This window comes from Vombatus ursinus, unplaced genomic scaffold (assembly GCF_900497805.2).
Source record: "Vombatus ursinus unplaced genomic scaffold, bare-nosed wombat genome assembly UNPS02005286.1, whole genome shotgun sequence".
Lineage (NCBI taxonomy): Eukaryota > Metazoa > Chordata > Mammalia > Diprotodontia > Vombatidae > Vombatus > Vombatus ursinus.
In genome coordinates, this window is record NW_020945064.1 from 3,149,193 (window position 1) to 3,174,496 (window position 25,304).

The 25,304-nt window shown below is 43.7% G+C and overlaps 1 protein-coding gene across 4 annotated transcripts in view; it reads right to left on the reverse strand.

Moving 5' to 3' along the window:
• The window catches only part of WWP2 (WW domain containing E3 ubiquitin protein ligase 2), a 120,218-nt gene that overhangs the window by 82,765 nt on the left and 12,149 nt on the right, over positions 1 to 25,304 (reverse strand). For all 4 annotated transcript variants that reach the window (XM_027847153.1, XM_027847145.1, XM_027847160.1 and 1 more), the window contains exons 2-6: positions 22,714 to 22,798; positions 20,323 to 20,470; positions 19,880 to 20,001; positions 4,091 to 4,228; positions 1,813 to 1,909 (exon numbers count right to left, since the gene is read on the reverse strand). In XM_027847153.1, coding sequence (XP_027702954.1) covers positions 1,813 to 1,909; positions 4,091 to 4,228; positions 19,880 to 20,001; positions 20,323 to 20,470; positions 22,714 to 22,783 — 575 coding nt within the window. In that variant the 5' untranslated portion in view covers positions 22,784 to 22,798. The remainder of the gene's footprint in view (positions 1 to 1,812; positions 1,910 to 4,090; positions 4,229 to 19,879; positions 20,002 to 20,322; positions 20,471 to 22,713; positions 22,799 to 25,304) is intronic.

Sequence of the window (25,304 nt, forward strand, 5' to 3'; positions counted from 1 at the left end):
CTGACAGGCTCAGAATATGCGACCCAACCAGCAGCATCTCCGAAATGGTTTTCTTTGAGATGGCAGCACCCACCATATATACCCATAGAATGCCCAGATCACAAGGGTCCAAGGATTTCAGAGGCTTAACTACAGAAAAATATTGCTACAAGCCATACAATACTGCAGTGGCCCCCCTGCAAAGAATCCACATAGGGCTTTACAGTGGATACAGAAATGACTTTGCCCATCACAAAGCAATCAATATTTACTGAACATCTATAACATACAAGGCTCCAAAATAGAACCATCTCTATGTCGAAGTCCAGTGGATGTTTTCACTTAACTTTTAACAAGTTAACGATACAGAGAAGGAATGTGTCTGTGTGTGTGTGTGTTTTTCTCCCTAAATCAATCTTTAAGAGAAATTAGGGGCAAAGGTCAGATACGTAAATCCAACTGTGTTCAAGACATTGTGACAGCTTACCCACCACTGTCCCCTCCAGTCCTTGAAGTAAAAAGGGGCATTAGCTCTGTCAACTACAAAGAAAGCTTTCTCAACCAACTGGAACTCCAAAATACTTGTGTGGCTGGAGATAAGAAAGAAGCAAAGTCTTCAACGAGGGAGATGGTAAAGCTGCCCCTCACTCCCAAGCAGCTAGTAACCACTTTAGCCCGGGATCAGATCCAGGGTTTCCCACTCTGGATACCAATTAGCTCCTTTAGCTGAAATAAGATTTGCTGATGGCACCACTCATTTCAGTGCTTCGAGATCAGATTATTTATTCAGACTTCTTAAAAGCTGTCTAACAAATCATGGCCAAGCATGACAGCTGTCTCATCCCTTCAAAATCTCTACAGAGCAGTTTATCTCATCTCACCCAAGGAATAAAAGAAAAGGATGCCTTTAATGACAACATATGTAAGCAAAACAAATACTCAGTCTTTCCTTCCCACCCTCTTTTCAAACTAGAGAAATGTCAAATCACATCAATTCTTCAACCCATGAAACCAGGCTAGTCCACTGTGGTCTACTGAGATGGTCTAGATTCAAATCGCCAAAGGCCAAGCCTGTTCCCTGAAAGTCACACAGACACAAGCAATCATTATTTTTGCTTTTTAAAACCCACTGCTTCTCAGCATTTCTGCCTCAGGAAAATTTTGCCCAAATTTACCAAGAATAATGGGGACTTTACCAATCAATTCATCAGTTGCTCCCTGAGGAGCACACCATACTGCTGCTCTGAGATGGCTTTTTTCCTTAAAGTGCCTGGAGACTTTGTACACAGTAATAAACAGGCCAAGCAGTCCCCACCCCCACCTCTCTAGCATCAATGCAGTCATAACAGCTCCTCTTTGCCCAATAACTGTTGCCATGGGAATGCTCTTTCACTATTAACACAAGGACAGAATGGGAATTTCACTAAATAAAATGCAGTCTCTTATGATGGGAGCAACAGCACACATTATGACACAGACCCCACGGATTATGTTTGTGGGTTCTAAAAGGGGCAGTGGAGCAATGGCACCCGATGGAGGAAAGGGCAGAATCAAGGTCTCCTCAAATTCGGTCACCCAGAGCAACCAACTGTGCCAGCCACCATCCCTACCAACAAGCCTAAACTCCTGCCTTTCCAAACAGCCCAGGTTCTGTTCCCATCTTGGAACCATCAGAAAAAGCTTCAGTTCTTAAGATTACTGGGAATTTCTGGAGGCCTTCTTGTATGAATTGTCTCTTAGCTACTTCCCAACATCTTTCAATAATGCCAAAAATCTCCTCCACTTTGGGTGCTGCAGATGCTACTGACGCTCAGGACTCCAAGAAAGCCGTACCTGGATCTACCTCCAAAGCAGTTTGTGCTGGGCGGCTGGTGCCGGGCCTCGGTCGCAGGAGCTGTCCCACTGGGCTCTCTCCCAGGTAGCTGTGCTCCTGAACGAGGAAATCCACACAAAGAGAACAGAAAGATTAGACACTCAGTTTCTCTAGCACAGCTAGGCCCCCTCCCCCCCACAGTGGCTGACAGAACCCTGGCTGGGACAGTAGTAACCAACAATGGAAAGTTAAAGAATACAGGCACTTACCCTGCATTGGAACACAAGCCCCCTGGCATGCTATAGCCACCGGGAGAGAGAACCCATGAAGAAAAGAAACAAGTGGAAAAAGATGAATGAGACGACTCTACTAGCATGAAATGGCGGTCATGAACACAAATCTTAGGAAAAGATCCAATCTTAGAACTATCTGGCTCTAGCCCTTCCTAGAAGGTCTTAGGAGGAAGCTTGGTGGCACAATGGCAGAGTGGCAGAGCGCTGCACTTGCAGTCAGAAAGCCCTGAGTTCAAATGCTATCTCAGACAATTAATAGCCTCATGACCCTGGGCAGATCTTTGTGCTCCAGTTTCCTTCTCTGAAAAAGGAGTTGGACTAGCCTGATGGCCTCTGAAGTCCCTTCTCATTCCAACTGATGACCCTCGGTCTCAACTTTCTCACTTATAAGCTAAGGGAAGTGATCGAGCTCCAGGGTCCTGTCATTCTAAGGTCTTAAGCTTACTTTAGGTACTTCAAGGATCTGTGATTTCCCAGGTGTGAGTAGTCCTTCCACTAACGCAGAATGAAACCTCTTGGCAACTCAGTAAATGGTCTTCAAGAGTTGTTGTGGCTGAAAAAGTCACTACCCTGAAGGTCGCTTGGCTGGATGGCGCCATGGCCACCAGAGCCAACCTCCATCACAGAGAGCTTGAAGCCTTTCCCCTTGGAAGGTTCCACCGCAGCTTGTGCTCCCCTGACCCCCACCCTCCACCCCGAGGCTTGAGACCACACTGACATGGAGGACCTTAACAGATCTTGTTCTCTTAAATGGAAATTAATTTCAAGGTCACAGAAAGTGAGAAAGTGTGTAAGAGCGCATGAGGAAAAAATGACTTGTGGGGCATGCTCCTCTAAGACCCCAATTTCTGGACCCAAAGCGGCCCTAAAGCTGGCTTGCCAGTCTCCCTTGGTCCTTTTCTGCAGTCTCCTTGGCTGCTCCAATTCAGGAACCTTTCAGCCCAGTGAATGAAGGTCTAGTTGAGAAACATGTCTGTCTGTCTGTCCCTCACTGTCACGATGTTCTGCCTCCTTATCCCAGAGTCAGAATACCAATCTCTCCTCCTTTAACCTACAGACAGCCTCTTTGGGGAGGTGGAAAGCTCTATGGTCATACTTCATTCAATAAGACATTTAGTAAGGGAAACAGGAGGAAACCTAATCCATTTCAGGGGCCAGACTTAACGAAATAATTTCTTTCTGGATCCAAAAGATCCAAATTCATGCTAGACTAAATGAACCCCTCATCAACTCTGAACAATGGGGTAAAAATGCTCATCTATCCTGACTCCATTCATGTTTTGTTAGATTTGTATAGCTAGGAGAGCCAGAATACCGTGCTGGTATCCATGAAACATTACCCAAGAAGCCAGAAGAATGCCTCAAGAATGTGGAAGAGATTCTCTATGGAGGAATTACAGAAAGATGGAGAAAAGAAGTGCTCAGGATGAGTGAGCCTGGAGGGGCTGCAATCTACTTCACAGAAGGAGTGGCCATGCTGAAGAGTTCTAGAATACACTGAAATACTGAAGCCTATGAGTATCTGTCCTACAGATGAATCCATCTCCAAAGAACATGTGTTCTCACACAGCACACCCTCAAATCTCTCCATTAGGCACAAGCACAGAAGGAAGAGGAAAAAAGAGCAAGAGGAGGAAGCTATTTCCAAGAATTCCCCAGGACTGAATGTAGCTCACTGCCTTTGCTGCTAAACCAAAGAGCATGCATTTACTTTTCAATTTTATATTCATTCCTAATCAAGTAAGTCCTAGGAAAACCAGATTAAAGGAGACCAGCTTCTTGACTTAGACACAAAACTTGAGAGCAGAAAACACATGCAGCTCATTTCCGAATCCAAGGTGCTCTGGCACCTTTCACCCAAACAGGAACCAAAGCCATATTATGGATCAGGACTGCCTGAGAGGTACACAGAATGAGGCTTCCTGGTGCTGCACACCCCCACCCCTGGGGCTCAAGCCTTGCCACTCCCCTATTCAGGCAGCATGTGCAGCAGGGCAGCACTCACCGTCTGTCACGGCACTGCCATTAGGCACACTTCCCAGATCAACAGTTGGCCCGTCCAGGAAAATTGTCAGCTCTCCGCCTGAGACAACGCTGCCTTTGTTCTCTGTCTGCAGGTTCAGGGTCAGCTGTGTGTTCTCCACTGGTGGACACAGAAGGCAATACAGACAGAGCAAACCAATTTCACCATTAGTTAAAGATTTTTCAATTGAAAGCCTCCCCTTTTACTTACTCTCTCTCTTTCTTTTCTGTTTCAATTCTATTTTTCTCTTACAGGACTCTGAAAGAAGGGTTAGGAGGTAGGTGACATATTGGAGAAAAGAGACCTTGAGCAAAGTTTCAGACAGTATCCATTGCACCCACCTCAAGGGCAATGGCAAAGCAATCCCACTCACGGAGTTTATTCCTTCCAGCTATAAAAGGAAATGAACATGATCAACTTCTCACTGGTTGAGCCTCATGAGAGCAAAGCAGTCAAGATTTGGCCCTGTGAGTGGGATAGAGACGAGGGAAGCTCTCGAAATTAAGGAAGGAGAGTAACACAGCCATCTGGCACACTCCAAAATTCAATCCTATGAGCCTGGTACAAAAGGGAGAGTGTTGGTATCTGCAGCAAATATACTGTGCAAACCAACAAAATCTGCGAATGCAGCATTTAAAGGAACGTCTTCAAAGTAGAGCATAATAAAGGATCAGTCTTAATCCCTTCCCATTCAGGAACTATTTATTTAGTACAGATGTACTGTCCATGCAACTTCTTTAATCTCTTGTTTACTCTACTGATATTTTCAGCTACTATCACCTCTTAGTTCCATAACGGATTTTCTAGGCAGTAGCACTTTTTACTCATTTGAAAATGACTTATTTCCAACTTCAGTGTCCACCAACTCCAAAATAGAGTGACTATTCCCTTCTAACCTCCCTCTTTCTCCCCTGAAGTTCTACTGTGTCTTAATCTCTCTGCTCCATAAAGAGAGCTTCCCCTAACTTGTCAAGTCTAGAGGCTTTTATGCCGACTTCTTCCTCTTTCTCTGCCCTCCTTAAGGTGCTGCAATCAGATACACCATGATGATAAAACAATGTGTTCTAACTTGTTTCCAACACATTTCTTGATGATACCAAGCATTATGATATCCATTTTATTCAACTACCAGCCAAAAGTATTGGAGGAACAGTATATAAACCACGCATAGATATATTCCTTCTATATATCTTCTATCATCATCTTAAGATGATTTGGATGAATTTTCCTCCCAGCTGAAAAGACAACAACGTCAAAGATCATCACAGAACAAGAACCTCTTCTGGGCCATCTATAATATCACATCTGCCCATGGCCTCTCACATGAGCCAAAGAAGGCCAGCCTTCAGTTAGGCTGGCCTCGGCAGACAGATCAGTGAAGGGTCTGAAGAAGAGACCTCTTCCTGGAAAAGCAGAAAGGTGGGGACCACTAGGACAGAAGGGTGCATCCCTCTAAGGCCCAGTGGCTGCATCAAGTGTTTTTGCTTCACTGTTTTTCTTGCTCACAAGGAAAGGATCAATGGAGGAGGGGGATGGCTGTGAAAGTAAAAAGCATCAATGAAGGGCTTTTGTTTATTTTTTTTTTAAGGTAACAGCAATGACATTGGCCCAACTCTGCTGGCTCCAATATCTCATGGCCCCGATTGTGCTTTTCTTTTTTGTTTTTCCACTGTTTCTGGCCAGATCCATTTATATAATACACACACACACACACACACACACACACGCCCAGAAGCAACTGTGCAGCCCTGTACAGTACATTTTATCTTCATTTCACTCACAGGGTATTTTTATGTTTGTTTTTTTTTTATTAAACCTCTGAGAATACAAACTTGCTTTACCCAAAAAAACCCACGGAGCTAGGGGAGCTACACAATACATAATGGGGCTAAGGGAAGGTGATTAGCTAATTGAATGACAGACTGGGATACCCAGTGGAGCCAAGAAGGAGTGTGTGTGGCTGGAAAATACAGCCTGGCACTGGAGTTCTAAATAGGAGCATTAGCTGTCCTCCCCCTGGAGCCCAGCAGGCAAGCTGACAGACTTTACAGACACCCTTTCTTCTCTTGCACTCATTCCTTTAAATTATGATAGTAATGCCAAATGGGTGTAAGTCTTCCGCCTGACGGCATGGACAAGTCCGCCTCAGCCAAGGCTTCTGACTGGGACTGTCTCTGTCTGGCCCAGCTCTGTTTGTACTATCAGCAGATACCACATGAAACAAAGGCCACATTGCTCCCTCAGCAATGACTAGAAAACACTCATTCTCTACTTTCCACAATGAATGTTTTAGAGTCCCTGCCAATGCATCTCGACTGTCACCCATAGATCTACTACCCTCCAATTCTAATCATGGGACCTCTTTAGCAGAAGGAGACCAACATACGGAATGGTTGGAGGAAATCAGATGCAATCAGAACAAAACAGGACATAAATACAAATGGAAATACTAAGCTAGCGGTAGAATTCAGTTACTGCCCAGGGTATGAATTTATGCTGGCCTGGGATATCAGTACAGACCTACTTCCTAAGTTACAGGATTAGTGATTGTAATGGTTACCTCCAAGATAATCTCAGCAAAAGCAAAGTGGGCTCAACAGACTGAAAATAAATCACCCCTGACACCTAGAATTAGGATGTCCTTCTTCTCTACTCCCTTTCTTCCCGACCAACTATAAAGTATATCAAGCAGCACAGAAAGAAAAGCATGAGTGAACACAGCCACGAGACTTTCTCTAGCTTCTTCCTCTGATGCCTCCCTGTGAGCTGACGGTGCCCCGGGGTTCTGAAAGGCCATGCCAATGAACTGCCAGCCCTCGCCGGGTCTTAACAAATGCAGGCCTAGCAATGACAGGGTGCCTTATCAACCAAGGACCAGATTGACCACAGGATAGAGAGTTTCTCTGCCACAACAACTCACAAAGACCAGCTGTTAAGGCAAGAATAATGGATAGTCTGTGTAAATGGAAGGATACCTCCTATCTCCCAAAAACCCCACAGATTCCTAAAGTTCTGAGATATGTGCACATACTATCACATTGTGCCTACTCTATGGCTCCACAACGGGCATTTTTCACAAGCAGTCTTGTCATTTCAAATAAGGTGTGAACAGAAGCCTACTAGGTCAACTACCACTGCTGCCCTATTTTGTCACATTAAGGAAAGAAAGGATCTGCAAAAACCCTTATGTCTTACTTGAATCTCAGAAGCCAAGCAAGGGATTCATTCGCTTTCCTACTAGAGAGCAATCAATTTCTAAATTCTTAACATGTCAGTCAAACCATATCCGAATACAAGTTGAAAAACCTTAACCCTAATTCCAAGGAAAGGATCAAGAGTCTTGATCTCAAATTCCGACATCCTCAATTTGGCCCCTCCTAAGCATCATATCAGCCATTTTCCCCAGTGGCTTCGGATAACTCATGTCCAGTAAAGTACTGTCCATATGTTCAATGAGAGAGACTAGAATTCAACTTTTCCCTTCCATAACTATGGTGTTTAAATGTGTATTTTCCACAAAGCATCAATAAGTTCGGATGGATAGAATCTACAACACTGAAGGGGTTTTTTTCCCCCTATGCTGATGACAAAAAAAAAAAAAAAGGCAGAAAACCTCAACTGGTAAATCATTCCTGCCACACTATACAATAACAATGCAACTACTGTGTATTTATGAAATCCAGGGCTCATGCTCTGACAAGAGATTTCTAAACACTCAGGATTTCTGCAGTGTATGTGAGAAAGCATTTTCTACTTAGATGTTTAGCTGTGCTTGAAACATTCCCTCCCAAAGCATGCATGCATCACTTTTAAAGAAGGGAATGCTATCCTTGGTTTCTTATAACTCAAAAAATGAAGGCAAGGATTTCATTCAAATGCCTAGTATTCAAACTTTATAAATCAACCTTTCTCTCATTTCCCACTGCAAAAATAAAAAGGGCTATACAGTACTTCTGGAGGACACCAAGTATTGAAACCTTCAGCCCAGAAGGCTTCTTTATGGAAACTGACAGCGATGTGGTTGGCTTGGCTTTAACCGTAATGATAACCGAAACACACAAGGCTCCTTCTTCACTCCACCGTCATTCCCATATTCTTCTCAAAAGGAAGGAAAAATAAACAGTGCTGTTTATTAACAGGTAAACGCTCATTTTGCACATGACTGTGAACCTCTGTGTATGGCCAGAGCTACTCGGCAACAAAGCACGGAGGAAATACCAGAAGAACACAGTGTAGTTTTCCCTTCCCAATCCTTCACAAGAATAAGCAATACGACGGTCTGGGGTTTAACCAGCTTCCCTGCTCCTGTGGCTTGATCCCAATGCTTTTTCTCCACGTTCCTGGTGCAGAAAAAGGAGGCCACAGGGCTTCAGCATTAACTCTCATAAGAACCTGCCACACTTGAGACATCTTTGCCACCATCTGGCTTCCCATCAGCCATAGCCTGACAGGAGAAATGCACTGCTTTGAGTTTCCCTCAAACTAGCACCAGCCCGAGAACACTAAACTCTTGTTACTTGGACAAATTCCACCGTCCCACAAGGGGACCCATTTTGTTTCAATCTCTTGCCTAAGGGGAAAGTCCTGATCTTATTTGCCATCTGCACATAAGCACTTTGGCTTACAGATGAAGTGCAGGGTAACAACACACGAGGTCACACTAACTTGCCCTGAGAAAACAGCTTCATCTCACAGGACCAATTCAACTCTATACATGTAAGAACTATCAGACTAAGAAAAAATAGTCATGAGCCTCCTGGCCATGAATGTACTTCAGGTCCCAACGTACTTCATTCCAAATTTATGTGGACACACACACACACACACACCTCTTTGTTTTAAAAAATAACAAATACAAAGAGTATCAAAATCTCCCAGTCATGATTACAATCTATCCTATAAGTCACATATCATACACAAAGGGACTTTGCTGACCCAACAGAGGGTTCCTTTAAAACAAGATACAAAGCCCTCATCTATCCTGGTAAGTCTCACTGTTTGTTACACCCTGGCAAATTTCAGATTACAGGAATGATTTAGAGGGAATAATTATTATTTTGGGAAAAGCAGGTGAGTTTGACTTGAATGAAGTCTCAGTTCACATCAGCGCCGCTGCCCTGCATCATTAGTACTTCTATTCACCAAGGGAAGAGTGAAATTCCCGCTCACCTCATTAATCTGGATTCCTAGAACCAGGACCACTTTTAACAGATTCTGTATTCCCTTGCCCTCAAGAAACTACACTAACTACTACCCTTTTATGCTGCATGATGACAAAATCATTATTATAAACACTATAAAGGAAACAGACTGCAATGAATCTTTACAATTAGCACTTCTGATAAAAGTCTGACATCAAAAACCCATAAGGAATTAACACAAACTCATAAGAAATGCCATTATCCAACAGATAAGAAATCAAGGGTTGTTCTCAAAAGGAACTCAATTTATAAAAAGCCATGTGAAAAAAAGTACTGAAACTTTAAATTTCAGAGAAATACACATGAAAACTCTAAGATGCCAGGGCAGCTAGATGGCGCAATGCATAGAGCAACAGCCCTGGAGTCAGGAGGACCAGAGTTCAAATCCAGCCTCAGACACTCACTAGCTGTGTGACCCTGCGCAAGTCACGTATCCCCAATTGCCTTAAAAAAAAAAAAAAGCCAACAAAACTCTCAGATGCCATCTTAAACCCATCGAATTGACAAAGATGGTAAAAGATGATAAAATTCATTGCTGGCAGAATTATTGAAAAAATAAGCATGCCAATTTCTTGTCAATGGAGTTGTGAATGAGTATAATCTTGGAAAGCAAGAGGGAAACTATACAAAAAAAAATTACAAAAATATTCACACTCTTTTACCCAATGGTCCCAGTATGAGAATAGTATCTTAAGGAGACTATAGACAGGGAAACAGACTTGTAGGTTCCAAAATAATCCTAGCACCTTCTGTAACAGCCAAAAATAAAATGGGAAACTGTGTGTCCAATGTTAAGAAAACAATTGAACAAATTATATTATATGACTGTATTAGAATATTATTACACCACTAAAAAATGGCAACTACGAAGAATTAAAAGATAGATGGGAAGCATAAAAAGTAAAGAAAGAAGGTCCAAAAGCACCACAAACACGATGCCTTCAAGGAGGTAAATGAAGACAGCAATGCTATTTATAAAACCCAAGTAAAGAAGAAAATAGAAGTAGGGAAGGAGTCATGGAAACAAAGAGGTCAAATTTGTTACTCCCCTGTTAAAGTCAATAAATACACCTTTCCTGATTGGGTTTTGCTTTGTTTTGTTTTGTTGGTAAACAATCTGCAAACTGTAAAAGTTGATGTTGCCCAAAGGAATACTCAGAAAGCCCCACAAAGGGAAGAAAAGACATCCAGCCAAAGGACTTCCTGGAGATACAAGCGGCCCTTTTGCAAGAAGTGCTGACTGAGCTTGAGTCCACTTTCCGCTGGACTATCCATGTGTTTATGGAAAAGTGTGTCACAGACTTTGGGGGGATGTTTATACCAACTGTACTTACTATACACCACCTGAAAAGATATCTGTTTTAATAACTAAAAATAGCTGGTGGTTACATTAACAAAAAACAAAAAATCAATATCTATACCACAAAGGGGCTGTGTGACCCAGCACAAGTCACTTAACCTCTCAAGGGCCCCAGGTAATTCTCTAGCACTACAAGTTGCTAAGGCAGATGTCAGTCCCTGAACTCATGAAATCACAGGCCTTGTAAAATGAAACAAAGCAAACACTATAAGGTTAATCATTTCAGGGAGTATCCAGTTCATTTTCATCCTCCCTTCTCAACAAAGTACAAAACAGTCCTACTAGGAAGAAGAAAAAATAGTCACAATTCCAAACAGGCAAAGACGCCGGGCTCTGGGTGTGGCCTGCTATTGGGAGAGAGACTTCTGTGTGGCTACCCAGGCTGTGAGAAGCTCTCCCACTGGAAAAAACGGAACGTGATTCTGCCTCTCAGCAGTTAGTAGGGTTACAGAAATGCACAGAAGACATGACTATAATGATGATCCCCTCGACTCACTCAGTAGGTCTCTCTCTCCTTCTCTGAAGACTGGGCCAAAGAAGATGCTCAAGGTATCCTGGCAGACAGTGGGAAAGAGGAAAACAGAGCATCACGAAGGAACACTATGCCAGGGCAAAGCTAGGTCTCACCTCGCCACCCTCTAAGTAGCCTTGACTACCCATGGAGATAACCCAAGGCTGGGATAAACAAGCAGGAGACAGTCATCTTTACAAAGGACTGGTTCAGATTGGGGACCATAACTTAAAGTTAAATTGTTCATTCTTGTTTCTGGCAGGGGAAGGAACTGCTTCATTCTTCCATCACTAGTTCTAGTTTGAGGCCAGGTCCTCATTCACTGTCCTACAGAAAATACAAGTTTTACAGCAAACCATTGGAATGCCTTTTCAGATATATTACCGGCCAACTAAGGGATACAAGAAATGGTTCTATGGTACAGATGTAAGATTAAGTGTTGAAAGGAGAAGTGAAGGAATCTCTGGGACTGCCATAATCAACATAATCTTAACTCTGTGACCTTGGGCAAGTCATTAACCATTCTGGTTCTGTTTCCTCATGTGTAGGAAAAAGGGTTAGATTAATGACTTCGAAGATTCCTTTCAGTTTGTGGATTCTTCCTCAATATTAAATCAAATGGGGGTGGAGGGAGGAGAGAAGAAGGGGGATGGACCCTTCTATTTTTTTCCTGAACAATTCTTCCACCTAGGAAAAAATTCACCTCATATCTTTGCCACTTTCCAGACTTGATTTTTCAAAAACCCTAAGAAAATACTCTGTATGCAAGGATCAAAAACATTCTCTCTCAAACAAGACCCCACTCAGAAGTTGGAAAGCTGTTCATTCTGAGAAAAACCTCTTTTTCTAGAGAGCTAAAACATGGGATTGAGGAAGAAACCCTGCTAACCTCGAACCCTTTGCAGAAAGGAAAAGGAAGATGATCTCAACCATAGCTTGTGTTTTTAGTTATAGAATCATTCCCTACTTTCAGGGATGGGATTCAGGGACATTTGCCTGTGCGTTCCATGCGGTTTAATTGAATCATTCTGGTGGTCATTATGCCCATTCCAAAGCTGATGCACTTACAAATCACTTTAAATACTGAAGCTAAATCCCAGGCTATGCAAAAGGGGCCAAGAACAGGGGAAAAAAGGACTTTTAGCGCAGGACTTTTTCTTCCTCTTTCTGAAAGTGAGATTTTACAAGGCAACTTTAGCGCCTGAGACATAGAAAGCGGGCTTGTTTTAACATTCATTTCAGGAGCCTGTGTGTTTGCTTTTTAAGACTCATGACTAAAAGAAGCTTTTCTTTCCAACAGCTCTCTTCTTCTGCCACCAAAGTCACAAAATGGGTCCAACTGCAGCTTTCAGGAGGTTGGGGGTGGGGGATGGGGTTGCTATTGGCTTCTTAAAGAATTCCTTGAGGTTCTGGCTTGGGCACGTATGCCTGAGGTGCAGAAGGATGCAAAGCAAACACATAAGGCGCTTTTCAGAGGCTGTTAAAAAAAAAAAACAACCTTGGCATCTGGTGCCAATCAAGAAACAGTAGCCTCTGATGTAACTGCAACCCGATCTGAGTGCAATAAAACAAAGGCTTTCATTTGGAGGCTGTGGGCTGGCAGACTCGAGCATGCTGCAGAGCCCAAAGGGCCTCCAGCGGTCTGATTCAGCACACAGTCCATCTAAGGCTGCATGAAGCGGCCGACGACACAACCTCGCTCCCGCATCCCTGGTCCCGAGGCTGAGGACGGCCCCAGAGAGGTGCCTCTCATTCTCACCGAGCGAAGTGTGGCTGTGCTGGTGCTTCGAGGATGTTCCGGGGTTGAGACAACAGGATCTCAGTAGTTTCCAGAGTTATAAATGTAACAAGCTGGTTATGGAGTCCTTCAGAACTTGACTTAGTAGTTTATGCTCTTGGGTATGATGTCCTCAGGCCCAGCTCAACATCACCTTTAAAACAAACCTTCCTACCAGCTCCAGTAGCTATTAGACACAATTCCCCTCTTCCTCCACGCCCAAGTGCCTGGCACAGTGAAGGTATTAAATAAATTCACGATGACTGACTGATTTCCCTCCCTCCCCCACCAAGCTGGAACAATGGTAAATAAAATAGCAACAGCTTAGACAAGGAAAAGAGAGTTTGATCTATTCTCTGTCTCTGTTTCTTCTCCTACTTCAAAGATTTAGAGGACTAAAAGTTGAATCTATATTAAACAGGAAGATTAGAATAAGTTTGGGGCTGCCATGGAGGAATAGCTGAACTATCACAGATGAGTATAATGGAAAATTACTATCCTGAAAAGGAAGAAAGGCATTATGGTTTAATAGACTGAATGCTGGCTTTGAAAAACTGGGAAGATCAGGATGGGTTCGAGCCTGGCCTCTGACAGTTACTGAGCTTTGGGGCCACAGTCAGTCAAGTCACTTAAATTCTCAGGGTCCCACGCAACTCCTGACCTGCATCAGTAGAAGGGATTTCCAGGGCTCCCTGCAGCAATGAAATCACAGGTCCAAACCAAAAAAAAAAAAACAGTGAACGACGACTATGAAGAATCCAGAGAAACACAGGAAGAGTTGGACAAATTGATGCAGGATAAACAAACGAACAACACACAGAACGACAACAACAACATAAATAAAGACAACACCAAGAGGAAGACAAAGGTGGGTCTGATACAAAGGAAAATATGGTAACCATATGAACCAAGTTGAGGCACATATCCTCCCCGTCTCTCTGTAAACAACTGTAAAGAGACACATACTGTCTGTTACAACCAAACTATTCCATGGTGAAGATGACTTGTTTTCAGGGGATGTAACTCAGTGAGGTGGGGACACTGGTGTATTTGCTGGGAAGTTTCTGTGGAGTCAAAACAGAAACTATCAAGAAGAAAAAGAAAGGTCTAAGTTGTTTTTTTTTAAAATATGCACGTGGCTTCCCTGGCCAGGGTACTTCTTTCAGGTACATAAGGACCCCCAGTCCTGATAAGATAACAGGCAGGCATGTGCACAGCTCACGACCTGCAATCTGGCCTCAGCACTCACAACATGATGAAACAAGACAACTCTCTGCTTATAGATTAAAATGAACAAATGAACCTTGGCTTCTTACTGGGAAAGGGACAGCTGGAATCAGAAAGAGACAAAAAGAGAGAGAGCACAGAGAAGCAACACGGAGGAAGAAAGACACAGAGCTTGGAGAAATGCACCTCAGGCCACATCCTTCTTCTTGGCAACAGGTAAATCTGGCAGCAGCTGTAAGGAGATCACACACAGTGGACAAAGCTCTTAGCAGAAGGATCCTAAATCCTGTCTCACAACTTACTAACTATATGACTATGGGCAAGTCAACTTAACCTCAAAGAATCTCAGTTTTCTCATCTACAGCATGACGATGATAACATGTGTACTGCCCTTCCTCCCAGCGTGAGATGAACACTTCACAAAGCACACAGTGATACAGAAATGGAAGGCGCTTATCATTACTGTTATTATTATAGGGGAGACCACATTTAAGAAATGCAAGTTGTTCTCAGACCTACCTGCCATTAGTGCAGAAAGAATTCAACATCCCTGCTCAAATGCTCAATCCCACACCCAAAGCTGTTCCTATGCAGAGAAGGCCCCAGGAAGTAGTGTCCATCTGCAAACCAGAGCCTAGCGTCCAGTCCCATCAGAGGCAGAGGCAGGGGAGACATCCCAGCACAAAGGCTGTAGCTGCCGGCCTTCTAAGACTTTAAGAAAACTCGCCATCACCATTTGCTCTGCCAAGGAAAAATCCAATAGCTTTTTCTAGTGAGAACCTCAATAAGGGAAAAATCGGCATAAACAACCAGCTGACTTTTCCAGTCATCTTCCATCAATGCCGAGGAATAGAGAAATTAATGAAAGAACCAACTGTGCCTTGTGGAGCTGAAAAGCTACAGGTGAGAATGGCAAACTGCCGTCACCAGGATCCTAGCTGGGAAAATCAGCTTTGGACAGACCAGTCCATTTACTTAAAGAATTTTTAACACAATATGACCCAAAAGCACTAATATAAGCTCAACTGTGTGTCACCACTTCTAATACCTGCTACATCTGCAACATAGACAACCCACATGAGGAACAGAGATCATGACAAAAAAGCTGAGATTCCCATTTTTAGAGGCAGATAAGGAAATCTGTGGACTGGAAGTAAGGCAGAACTGGATTCCAAATCTAACCCCCAAAATTACTAGCTGTGTGAAAGTCACTTACTCTCTCCGAACCTCAGTTTCCTCATCTGTAAAATAGGGATAATAATCCCTGTACCCACCTCACAGGATTGTTGTAAGAATCATGTAGGATCACGTAGGTAAAAATGCGATGACAACTTTAAAGCATTCTAGAAAGCCGGTTATTATTAGTGACAATTTTTTCCCAAATCTCCTGTCCAACCCAATGTGGAACTGATCAATGCAATCTCCTGTTTAGGCCAAGAGCTGTTCTTTACCCTCTCTCAAGACAGGAGGCCCCTAAATGCTTCTCTCTAAGATGCTACCCCTCCCATGTTTTCCAGGATGGCAAGCATCAGCGGAGACAGAAACAGGCCTCTATTTGAGTTACAATCGCTGCATACAGCTCTGCTCTGAATAGAAGGCTTTATGGAGTCAAAAACCCACAGCTATGGACCACACCACAGACCGCAAACGGCAGTAAATATCCATAGGGTTTGTTTTTCTAAGCAAGCAGTAACACCCTGTCTAATTAAGGTACCGTTTCCATCATATTCCAATATGGTACACCCCACTACCAAACCCAGTCACCCATACGACACCCTATAGCAAGAATCAGCCAGCAAGCTTTCAAAAATGGGGTTTTAGGTTGGCAATTCCTGTTCTTCTGGCTTGCTAACAAGTAAAGAGGGAAGATGCCAGTCACGGCGGTGACCATGAACTGCTTTCAGTAAGAAGTGAGCACAATTCTTGAAAGCAATTTTGAATTACACAAAGAAAATTACTGAAATACCCATTCCCTCGGACCCAGAGATTTCCCATGCTAGGCATACAAGTCAAAGAGCTCAAAGCCAGAAAGATCCCATATACACCAAAATGTTCAAAAGAACACTTTTTATAATAGCAAGAAACTGGGGGGAAAGAAAAAGAGATGCCCCATTGATAGGGGAAATGGCTGCACAATGGTAGTACATGCATGGAATATTATAGTACCTTAAAAAATGATGACTATAAAGGATATAAACAGGCAGTTTTCAGATGAAGAAATTAAAGCTATAGTCACATGAAAAAATGCTCTAAATCTATTGATTAGAGAAATGATTACTATTACTATTGATTAGAGAAATGCAACTCAAAACAACTCAAGTACTACATCGCATCTATCAGATTGGCTAAAATGACAAAACAGGAAAATTATAAATGCTGGAGAAGATGTGGGAAAATTAGAACACTAATGCATTGTTGGTGGAGTTGTGAACTGATTCAACCATTACGGAGAGCAATTTGGAACTATGCCAAAAGGGCTATAAAACTGTACATACCCTTTAACCCAGTAATACCACTTTTAGGTCTGTATCCCAAACAGATCATACAAATGGGAAAAGGGCCCACATGTACAAAAATATTTATAGCAGCTCTTTCTGTGGTGGCAAAGAATTAGAAATCGAGCTGGGGAATGGCTGAATGGCTGAACAAGTTGTGGTATATGAATGTAATGGAATACTATTGTGCTGTAAGAAATGATGAGCAGGCAGAATTCAGAAAAACCTGGAAAGACTTACATGATCTGATGCTGAGTGAAGTGAGAAGAGAACTCTGTACACAGTAACAGCCATATTGTGTGATAATTAACTTTGATAGACTCAGCTCTTCTCAGCAATGCAAGGATCTAAGACAATTCCAAAAGACTCATGATGGAAAATGCTATTCATGTCCAGAAAAAGAACTATGGAGCCTGAATGCAGATCGAAGTATATTATCTGCTTTCTCTCTTTGTTTTTGTTTCTTCTTCTCGTGATTTCTCCCATTGTTTCTAATTCTTCTTTACAATATGACTAATGTGAAAATAGGTTTAATATGAATGTATATGTTGAGCCTATATCAATTTACACACCATCTTGGATTGGGGAGAAGGGAGAGATGGGGAGAAAATTTGGAACTCAAAATCTTAGGGAAGTGATTGCTGAAAACTAAAAATAAATAAATAAATAAATAAATTTATTAATTAAAAAAAATGATGAACATGAAAAAGAAAAAAGCCTGGGAAGATTTATCTGAACTGATAGAAAGTGAAGTGAGCAGAATGAGGAAAACAGTACACACCGACTAAGACAATGTAAAGGGAAAGGGTAACAACAAAACAACAGAAATAGAATGCTGTAAGATTACATGAACCAACCTTGACTCTGGACATAAGACAATACCTTTCTTTCCCCCAATTCTTTGCAGAGGTGGGGGACAATGGGTATGGAACACTACATACAACATCAGACTTTTTCCTTATGTTGGTTAGTTTTGCTGAATTTCCTTTTTTTTTTTCTTATTTCTTAAAAAAGGACTTCTCTCTGGGGGGGAGGTGAAAGAAGGGATATGGCGGGAAATGTAGATGATAAAAACCAAAAGTTAGCAATAAACATTTATTTTTTTAAAAAAGAAAATTTTATAATAATGATCAAGCCTGGCCCCAAAGAGACAGAAGAAATGTCCCTCCCTCTCTCCCTCCTCTGCAGAGGTAGGAAACTATGGGTTCAGAACATTACATATACTGCCACGCTCAGATAATGATTTCTCTAGTTTTGCTGAATCTTTTCCTGCTCGTTCTCTTTTGTTGTCTATTCTAAGAGATGAGGGGAAGAGAAGGGAAGAAGCATCTATTAAGCACTGTGCTTAGTGATTTACAGATAACTCATTTGATCCTCACAACTACTGGGGCGAGGCAGGTGCTATTTTAATCCCCATTTTACTGGTGAGAAAACTCAGGCAGAGAAAGATGAAGTGACTTCCCCAGGGTTACCCCAGCCAGTAACTGTCTGAGGCCAGATCTGAACCCAGGCCTTAAGCCCAGAAGTATATAGAAGGGAGAGACAGCAATGATATAATGGGAAATAAAGGTGATGAAAAACAAAAAACATCAATGAAAATTTCAAAAACAAAAAGGGAAGCCAATTCTTGAAAGTGGCAGAGAGGGGTTAAGAGAAGCAGAGAAGGAGCCAGTCACAACCAGCCACCTGCCTGCTCTTCCTGAGGTAGGCATACTACAGGCTACCAACCTTGCCCACAGTGGATTTACTTGTTCCTGTGCAAAGCCAATTCTCCAAACAAACAAGCATTACACGCATACCAGGGAGACAAGAGGCTCGCCCAGAAAACCACACAAAGAGAAAGGAGGCCTCACACTGCAGATCATATCTTGGGAGGAATATCATCAATCAATCAATCAAAAACCATTTATTAAGGCAGCTAGGCGGCGAAGTGGATAGAACACCGGCCCTGAAGTCAGGAGGATCTGAGTTCAAATCTGGCCTCAGACCAAACACTTGACACCTACCAGCTGGGTGACCCTGGGCTAGTCCCTTAACCCCAACTGCCTAAAAAACAAACCAACCATGTATTAAGTGCCTACTGTAAGCCAGGCACTTACTATCTGGATACACACTATTATTCGGTGAGAAGCCCAGCCAACAAATATTTCTCCCCCAGAGAGCTTCCTAAGCCTTCCTTGCCTCCCTCATCCTCAGCTTTAAAAAGGCAGGAAGGGGTTTCCCAGATGATCAGAGGGCCCCAACAACAAGCCTGGGGATTTTTCCATAGACCTAAGATGGCCATCACATAGTCCCTGAGCTCACCAAGGACAAACCTCATCCCTGCATCTGTCAGGGAAGGTCAGAACGAAGGAGACTTGGCAGTTTGTGCAGTGGCCCAGTCAGAAGGGAAGAGTAACCGAGTAAACTCTCTTTGTTTTCCCTAGGAATCTCCACACCACACCATATCTTTCAAGCTAAGTCCCACGTTTAAAAAAGAACTCCTGAATGGCCAACGTCAGGAGAGACTGACACTGTCCTAGCTGTGGCTTACAACCACCACATATGGTTGTGCTCTGAATGGAATCCTTTATGACGTGGGGCCAGAATACCAGAACTGTGGGCCAGTCCACTGGCCAAGAATGGCGATAAACAGCCTCTGGGTTTGTGTTTCCAGGCAGGCGGAGGCACCTTGGCTAATTAAGGTACTTCATAAGCAAGACATTGCTTGGCAATAACTTACTGAGTGCCTACTATGTGCACAGCCCTACTGCACATAGTGCTGCCCTGTTCTATCCTAAGACTAGAAAAGGAACAACTGAGAACAGGAAGTTTGGAGCTATTTTTCCCCACATATCACATATCCATTCTGCCACTAAGACTGGCAGGGAAAGAGTGCGCTCAAGTAGCCCAAAGTAACCCACAGCAGAGGCAAATTATCACCTCCCTCTTCCAAAGGCTCTAATAGGAAGGGCCTAAATTCTGTCGTGGCAGACGATCATATTCCTTCCCCTTCCAAAAGTCCTAGACTGATCATCAGAGGAAAAAGAGTCCTGGAACTGCCTGATGCTGCTAACAGTCTAACCACAGAATTGAACTGTCTATGACGCTCGGGAAATTTGGCTTACCAAAGCTGAGGGCTGACAGTATGAACACGCCTTAGTGACTGCCCAAAATGTTTTGCATCAAAAGCACCTCAGGCATGCCCTCACCATACTTACTTTTACCCCCGTTGTTCTTCAGCACGCTGGAGAGATTGACAGAAGCAGTGCCCAGCAACTCATTTCTCAGGGTATGACAGCTCCAGACCTTCAGATCTAAGTGGCTCTGTGCTGTGACATTCCTGAAAAAGAAATCTCTGATTTATCCCACTCACACACCAAGCACATCAGCTACTCCTAGAGCTCGGGAAAGACCGGGTACTAGTGACAAAAGCCTGAGAAAAAGCCTAGCGGATACAAGTGGATCTCCTTGTCCCTCACAAAGATGACCCTGAAACTGTCTAGCTGGTAACAAATACTTTTTGACTGCAGTGATACGGACACACTGATGGCGAAGTGCAGAATGAAGAAGAGGGATGGTAAGAGGCTGGCCACACCAGGCTCCCCGACGAGGGCCTCCTCTTCCCACGTGACTTTTTCAAGAGGGAGAAAAGTGCTCTTACAAGACGATGATTTCATTCCAGAGAAGCTCAGAACTCCCAATCCGTTTCCCAGTCTTCTTCGTCTCGCTGGGGAGCCCATCCACTGCCACCTCCACAAAGGAGTTAATGCGAGGCTGGCGACTGTGCACCTTGGGCTTTGCTGACACCACTGTGCAGAAAGAGAGAGACAAGGGGAGTCATCAAAGCCAGGTCCGAGGGCTCCTTCACACCCTTCTGGGCCAGACTTTCTAAAGCTCACTCAGCTGTAAGAGACTAAGGACTCATGGAACACAAAGCCAAGCGAGTATCTGAGCTATCCTGGGTATTCAGCCGGAGCCATCAACAATCAAAGCAAATACTATCTGCCGTAAAAACAAGGATAACTGAGTAGTGATTATAGGACCCCCTCAGTCTTCTATGTCTTCCATCTAAGTACCCACAAATCAGAGGGCGTGCCCAACGCTATCTCTCAGACCCACGGTGATGGCACATATACTCCTACACAACACGCTTGTCAAGTTCAGAGTTAGATTAGAAGCTTTTCTATCACTGTGGTCCCTTTCTATGGATCTTTTTAAAAACATTTCAGGACTTTGGAGTGTCATCTTTGTGCAGGGGCCAGGAAACATTCTCTGCATCATTCTGCTCTTAGCATATCTGTTGCCAAAGAAAGCCCCGTCTGTGTAAAGACTTTACAATCCTGTCCCTCTCACTGAGAACTCTTAGGTGGGCAGAGGTGAGATTCCGTTGCCTCAAGACACCAAAAGGCTGCTATCCCACCATCAGAAAGGTAGCCTTACCCAGAGGACCAAGTTTACAGAGTATGTGCTAAATAAATAAATACCTCTTGATGACAAGATGGTTTTCAAAAACCCCTGCCTATTTCAGAAATTTAAAATCTCACATGAGGCCAGCGAAGCAGAGAAAAGAAAAGCTCAAGAGCAAGACAGAGCCAAGGCTTGACTTCAAAAGTGACAAGGTGCTTGGGGCTGGGAGAGGGAGAGAGGGGCACAAATAAGGGATACGGACGCCACCTAGTGGTGGTGGGGAGTCTCAACACCCAGAAGCGATGGCTCAATGGGGGAGCAAAGCTTCTCAATGGTGACTACAGCTTAGGGTGGACGTAGTGCTTTTTGGCTACAAAGCACTTTCAAATAACGATAGCAGCTCCCAATTGATAGTACTTTTCAGCTGATGAAGCGATTGAGTATCATAAACTCATTTCATCCTCACACCAACCTCGGCAGACAAGTCACATATAGTATTGCGTCCATGTTACCGATGGGGAAACAGGCTTCAGGTGGGGAGGGACTTGCCCAAGGTCACAAAGCCAACCTGCAGCAAAGGAGAGAGCTCAGCACTCCTTCCACCACAGCCCACTTCATAAAGGCCAAAGGGCTGGGGAACAGGAAGTAGTTAAATGTGCTCCGGAAAGGCAATAAATCAATACCCAAAGCGAGTCTCAACATAAGAACAAAAGGACCCAAGAAGGGCATGCCTACTCTCCAATAATGCTGATTTCCATTTCTAGTATCGTCAAATTACCTCCTTCCAAGAGCAAGAAATGCAGGCTACTAAGAGTCAACAAGGGGATGACTTTCAGGAGCCAATCTATCAACAAGCATTTATTAAATGTTTGCCGTGTGTTCTGATACATACAAGGGGTCACCTTGTCAGAGCCTCCTGCTCTAAATGAAGCAAACAATAAAAACAACGGGATCTTGAATGTTCTAAAAATGTCTATGTAGCAGGCACTGGGCTAGACACCGGGGACAAAAAGACAAAAATGGATAAAGCCCTGCTCTCAAGGACCTTACATTCTCATTAAAAACCAGCCACTCGCAGGATGCTAGCAGACAGGCACAGCATTTAGATCTCCTTTACTCCTGGCTTTGAGCACTCTTGGGGGAAGAAGAGAAGGATGAAGTCATTGGTGGAGGCATCCCTCCAAATGCCCTACTGACCCACCTCCTTCAGAGGCTACATCAGAAATGGAACTCCAGCACACTGATGATAAACCTGGCAAACGACAATACAGTTTTGTCCAGAGATGGCCCTGTCGAGAGGCCTGAGATCAACCCCTAAATGTTGTCTCCATCGTTCCACAAGTCGAGCCCTGTGGAAGAGCTGGGCCTGCTCTCGGGTCAAGAAACCAGCCTCCCTACCCTCTTCTGAGACTGCTAGGGGAAGATCTCCAGGTGCTGACTAGGATAACAGTAAAAGGAGGGGGGCCCACTTTGGGGAAATGCAGCCTCCTCTTCAACAGTTCTAACCAACACACTGGGACTGTCCAATAGAAAGCTGGGTTCAAAGAGGCTGGCCGTCTCTGATCGGGACAATGCCAGATGTCTCTTCGGCAAAAGATGCTCCTTCCTGCTACGGGGTGGCAAGACAAACACAAGTTTCACTCACCTTTCAAAGTAAGCTGAGACTTCTCGAAAGGCAGGCCCACCCCTGCCCTGCTGGAGCTAGCAGATGCCATATCATCACCATGAAACTGTAAGACAACAGATCAACAAACTTTAGAGAGGATTCGTGTGAGAAAAGGGGAAACACTAGAGACAGAACTCAGTTTTAAAACTGAGATTGACTAGGACAGAGGCAAGAGGTCATTAGTGGCAAAGTGAACTGGGGCACCCAGGGACTGTTGCGGACTTGGTGGATTTTACAGCTGCTCAGACTCAGGCAACCTTCACAAAAGTACCCAAGAAAGAAGAGTGTGGAGGTGGCACTTTCAGCCTGGCGCAGAGACCCTCTGAAGTGTGGCCTGACAATGCCAACTCCCTGATTCCTCTACAATATTGGAGGATTTTAGAGTTCAAAGAGACCCTAGCAATCCTGTAGCTTAACTCCCTGATTGTGCAGATGAGGAAACTGAGGTCCACAGAGGTTTGAAAACTACTTGGCCAAAGTCAGACAAGTGGTAAGCAGCAAAGGTGGGTAAGAAATCACAGTCTGGTGACTCCAAATGCAGGGCTCTGTTCAGCACCCCATGCTGTGTCCAGGAGGAAAAGAGGAGCTTTGAGAGATGCCACTTCAGAAAGCCCCAGAGAGAAGGCTCAGATGTGAGCCGCACACTAGCCAGGGAAGATGCTAGCCACTATGACCCTTTCCTTTTATTTTTTATTCTGAATTTAACAAACACCAACAAAACAACAACAACAACAAACATTTCTACATAGAAAGTAGAATGGAAAAAAAAAGATTCTATGAAATTGCAGAGTCATCAAAACTGCCCAGTGCAGCCCAATCCAGATTAAAATGTAATTGGGAAATTTTAACAAGATAAATTTTAAAAATACAACACAGATAATATTGATTTGTGGTTTTCTAAATCAAGATGCAATTCTCAGGAATCCATTTCTTTTTCAGTCTGACACCCTTCATGTTCAGCTTGCTCTTTTAAGGTGTGGAATAAATTCGACTTGTTACTTTCAAAGCTGTCCTGCTTGTCTGTTTCCTTGTGAACTTCTTTCAGTTCTCTTTTATGTATTTTGAAAACCTGTTCTAATGATCACCTTTGCTTTCTTTTCTTTGGTAACTATAACTAGCTCCTCTCTTCCCCCTTAAGCACCTCACACACAAATACTAAGAGAAAAACATGTAATATGCTATAACATATAGCACAGTCAAGCAAAACAAATCCTCACAGTGATCATGTCCAAAAGCGCACATCTCCTTCTGCCCTCTGCTTGGGCCGGAGGTGGGCAACATGTCCTGGCCAGTCCTGGGCAATCAGGGTTGGTCGTCACACTATTCAGTCACAACCCTTTGCTGAAATCAACGTGCTGCCATCAGCGTTATCCTAAGGACACGATGGCACTGGTCGTAGCCTCAGGTACTCCTGTGGTTTCATCTGTCCATGATCTTTGATCCATGCCCTATTCTGAGCAGTCATTCAGGTTTACGACATGGTTCCTCTCTCCTTGTGCTCCACCCAATGAATGCTGGTACACCTTTAGCGGTGACCTATGTTCTATTCTCCAGAGACAAGTGAAATGGACTTGGGAAAAGAGTTCGCAGCTGATGCAAACCAGGCCACTGTGATCTCCTGGGTCAGATCCATTTTTTCAGGACTAACATATGGAGAACTTTTTACTTCTAGCTCAACTTCGAAAGTAGCAACTTCTGCAATATCATACAGAACAAAAGGAGCACAGCTCAACTCTTTAAGACCACAATTTCTGAAGCAGACAAAGGTCTGCACAAGGTGCTTTGAATCCTTGAGGCTGAAATATTACCATGACCAAATCCCACAAGGTTTCAGGGGTCAGGGTAGCAGGGAGATCCATTGAGGTAAATGTTCCCTAAGGCCTTCAAGGCTGCAAATGCAATCACCACTGGACTGGCTCCTTTTCTTGACTGAGACATTCTCATTAGAGGCCGTCTCCAGGAGTGCAAACTCATGTGTTCACTTTGCACTGAAAATGTCTGCAAGAAAGATGCAGGCATTTTAGCCTCAGCATCTTCTTCCCAAATCTCCACAGAAATCAAACACTCAACTCTGATCCCTCCTGAATGTGACTGCACAGAAAACTTATCCCCTGGTAACCATGGTGACTGCAATGCTCATGACTGTGATTCATAAGAAGCTTGAAGGCAATCTCATTGTTGATCTTCAGAACAACCCTGTACGGGAAGTGCTTTCCCCAATTTACAGATGGAAAAACTGAGGCTCACAGATGGTAAGAGACGTGCTGCTAGCCACACTGCTACTACGTGTGAAGGCAACACTCCCACTCAGCTTCCTCTTGACTCCAACTCCAGGCTTTTTTAGGGCCTGGTCTCACAATTTCACTGGTATAATGAAGTCTTCTCTGAGTAAACTTCCTCTATCAAGGCAGCCTAGCACATGACTTACAATTTTTAGTCTTTAAGAGCTTAGAGATTAAGTAACTCGCCCAAGGTCACAAGGACCGTCTGGCCACAGGCAGGCCTGGTCCCCAAGTCTCCCTGACTCCCCAGCCAGCTCCACATTCCTTTTTCCGAGTCTCTTTCCATGA